This window comes from Corapipo altera, unplaced genomic scaffold (genome assembly GCF_003945725.1).
Source record: "Corapipo altera isolate COAL_440 unplaced genomic scaffold, ASM394572v1 221, whole genome shotgun sequence".
Classification (NCBI taxonomy): Eukaryota; Metazoa; Chordata; class Aves; order Passeriformes; family Pipridae; genus Corapipo; species Corapipo altera.
Window position 1 is genome coordinate 8205 of NW_020885314.1, and position 1794 is coordinate 9998.

The 1794-nt window shown below is 65.7% G+C and overlaps 1 protein-coding gene across 1 annotated transcript in view; it reads left to right on the forward strand.

Annotated features, from left to right (window-relative positions):
- Positions 1-1794, forward strand: part of CGN (cingulin) — an 11338-nt gene that overhangs the window by 5113 nt on the left and 4431 nt on the right. Inside the window, exons 9-13 of the mRNA XM_027631514.1 lie at positions 129-277; positions 483-624; positions 721-900; positions 1210-1416; positions 1495-1752. Coding sequence (XP_027487315.1) covers positions 129-277; positions 483-624; positions 721-900; positions 1210-1416; positions 1495-1752 — 936 coding nt within the window. The remainder of the gene's footprint in view (positions 1-128; positions 278-482; positions 625-720; positions 901-1209; positions 1417-1494; positions 1753-1794) is intronic.

Below are 1794 nucleotides of genomic sequence, written 5' to 3' on the forward strand. Positions count from 1 at the left end.
CCTGGCTGGAGGTGCCAGGGGGATGATCCCAGATGGTTTGTGGAGTTTTTGGGGCTCCCCCAGGTCCTGTCCGTGCCGGGTGGGACCTCAGCGTGGCCGGAGCATCCCGTGGTGGTTCTTCCCTGCAGGATAAAGCCAACCTGGAGTCGGAGAGGCAGAAGGTGGGCGCCGTGGTGAGGAACCTGCAGCGGGAGCTGGAGGAGAGCGCGGAGGAGACGGGGCACTGGAGGGAGATGTTCCAGAAGAACAAGGAGGAGCTCAGGAGCACCAAGCAGGAGTAAGTGTGGGAGCTGTGGCTGAGCCAGAGGCCACCAGGAGCCTTTGGGAAGGTCCAGCTGCTTGGGATTGTCCAGTGATTTCACTCCAAATCCCGTTAAAACGGGTCGGGAGCGGGTTTGGAGCCTTCCCGGTGCCATTGCTGGGAGCTGGGGGGGGTTGGGACACGGGGCTGGCTTTGGTGGCCCCATCCTGCCCCTCCCCAGGCTGCTGCAGGCGAAGCTGGAGCGGGAGGAGTTCGAGGAGGAGCTGCGGGAGCTCCGGGAGCGCTTCCAGGCCGCCCGGGAAGAGGCGGATCAGGCCCGGAGCAGCGCCGTGGATCCCGGGGAGCTGGAGGCCCTCAGGAAGGTGAGGGATGAAGGGATGAGGTCCCCCCACCCCAGGGGCCGTGCCCAGCGTCCCTGATCCCCCCGTGCCCCCCTGATCCCCCGTTTCCCGTGGCAGGAGCTGCGGGAGGCGCGGCAGGAACGGCAGGAACGGGAGGAGCGGCTCCGGGAACGGGAGCGGGAGCTGCTGGAGCTGAGGGGGGCCCTGAGGGACACGGAATCCAGCCGGGAAGGGGAGCTGGAGCAGCTCCGAAGGGACCTGCAGCGGCTCCGGGAGAAGCGGGACGAGGCTGCCGAGGTGAGCGCTGGGAAGAGCCGCTGGTTCCTGAGGGAGCGATTCCCGAGGTGGGATTCCCTCGGTCCTTCCCGGGTTTCGTGGCCACGGGATGGTGGGACAAAGCTGCAGCCCCCAGACCTGCCATGGAGCAGCCTGGATGATCCCAGGCACCAGGGGAGGGAATCTTTGGGAACTTGGCTTATCCTGCTGGATGCAGCCCAAATGAACCCTCTGGATGATCCCAGGCACCAGGGGAGGGGAAGCTTTGGGAGCTGTTGGCTTATCCCAGTGGATACAGCCCAAATGAACCCTCTGGATGATCCCATCCAGGCAAAGGCATCCCTGGAGAGCGCCCGGGAGGCGTCGGAGCAGGCGAGGAAGGCGGTGGAGTCCAGCCTGAGGGAAGTGCAGGAGCAGAACGACGACCTGAGGAGGAAATTCCTGGGCCTGGAGACGAAGCTGAAGGAATACGAGCGCCTGGGGGAGAACTGGGAGGGCTCCCAGGCGCGGCTCAAGGACAAGGTCGCCAAACTGGAGGTACCCGGAGCGTTCCCTGAGATTCCCTGAGCTGCTCCCAAGCTCAGGGAAGGGGTTGGAAGAGCTCCTTCCCCGCAGGCCGAGCGCAGGCACGCGGAGGAGTCGCTGGGAGAGGCCACGGAGCGGGAGCAGGAGCTGCTGTTGGCCAAGAGGTCCCTGGAGACGCGGCTGGAAGAGGCCGAGAGGGGCCTGGCCCGGCTGGCACAGGAGCAGCAGGACCTGAGCCTGTCCCTGCAGGAGGAGCAGCGGCAGAAGGAGCAGCTCAAGCGCTCCAAGAACGAGCTGGAGGAGCAGAAACGGCTCCTGGACCGAACCACCGAGAAGCTCAACAGAGAGGTTGGAGCTGGGAACCCCCTTCCCTTCCCTTCCCTTCCCTTC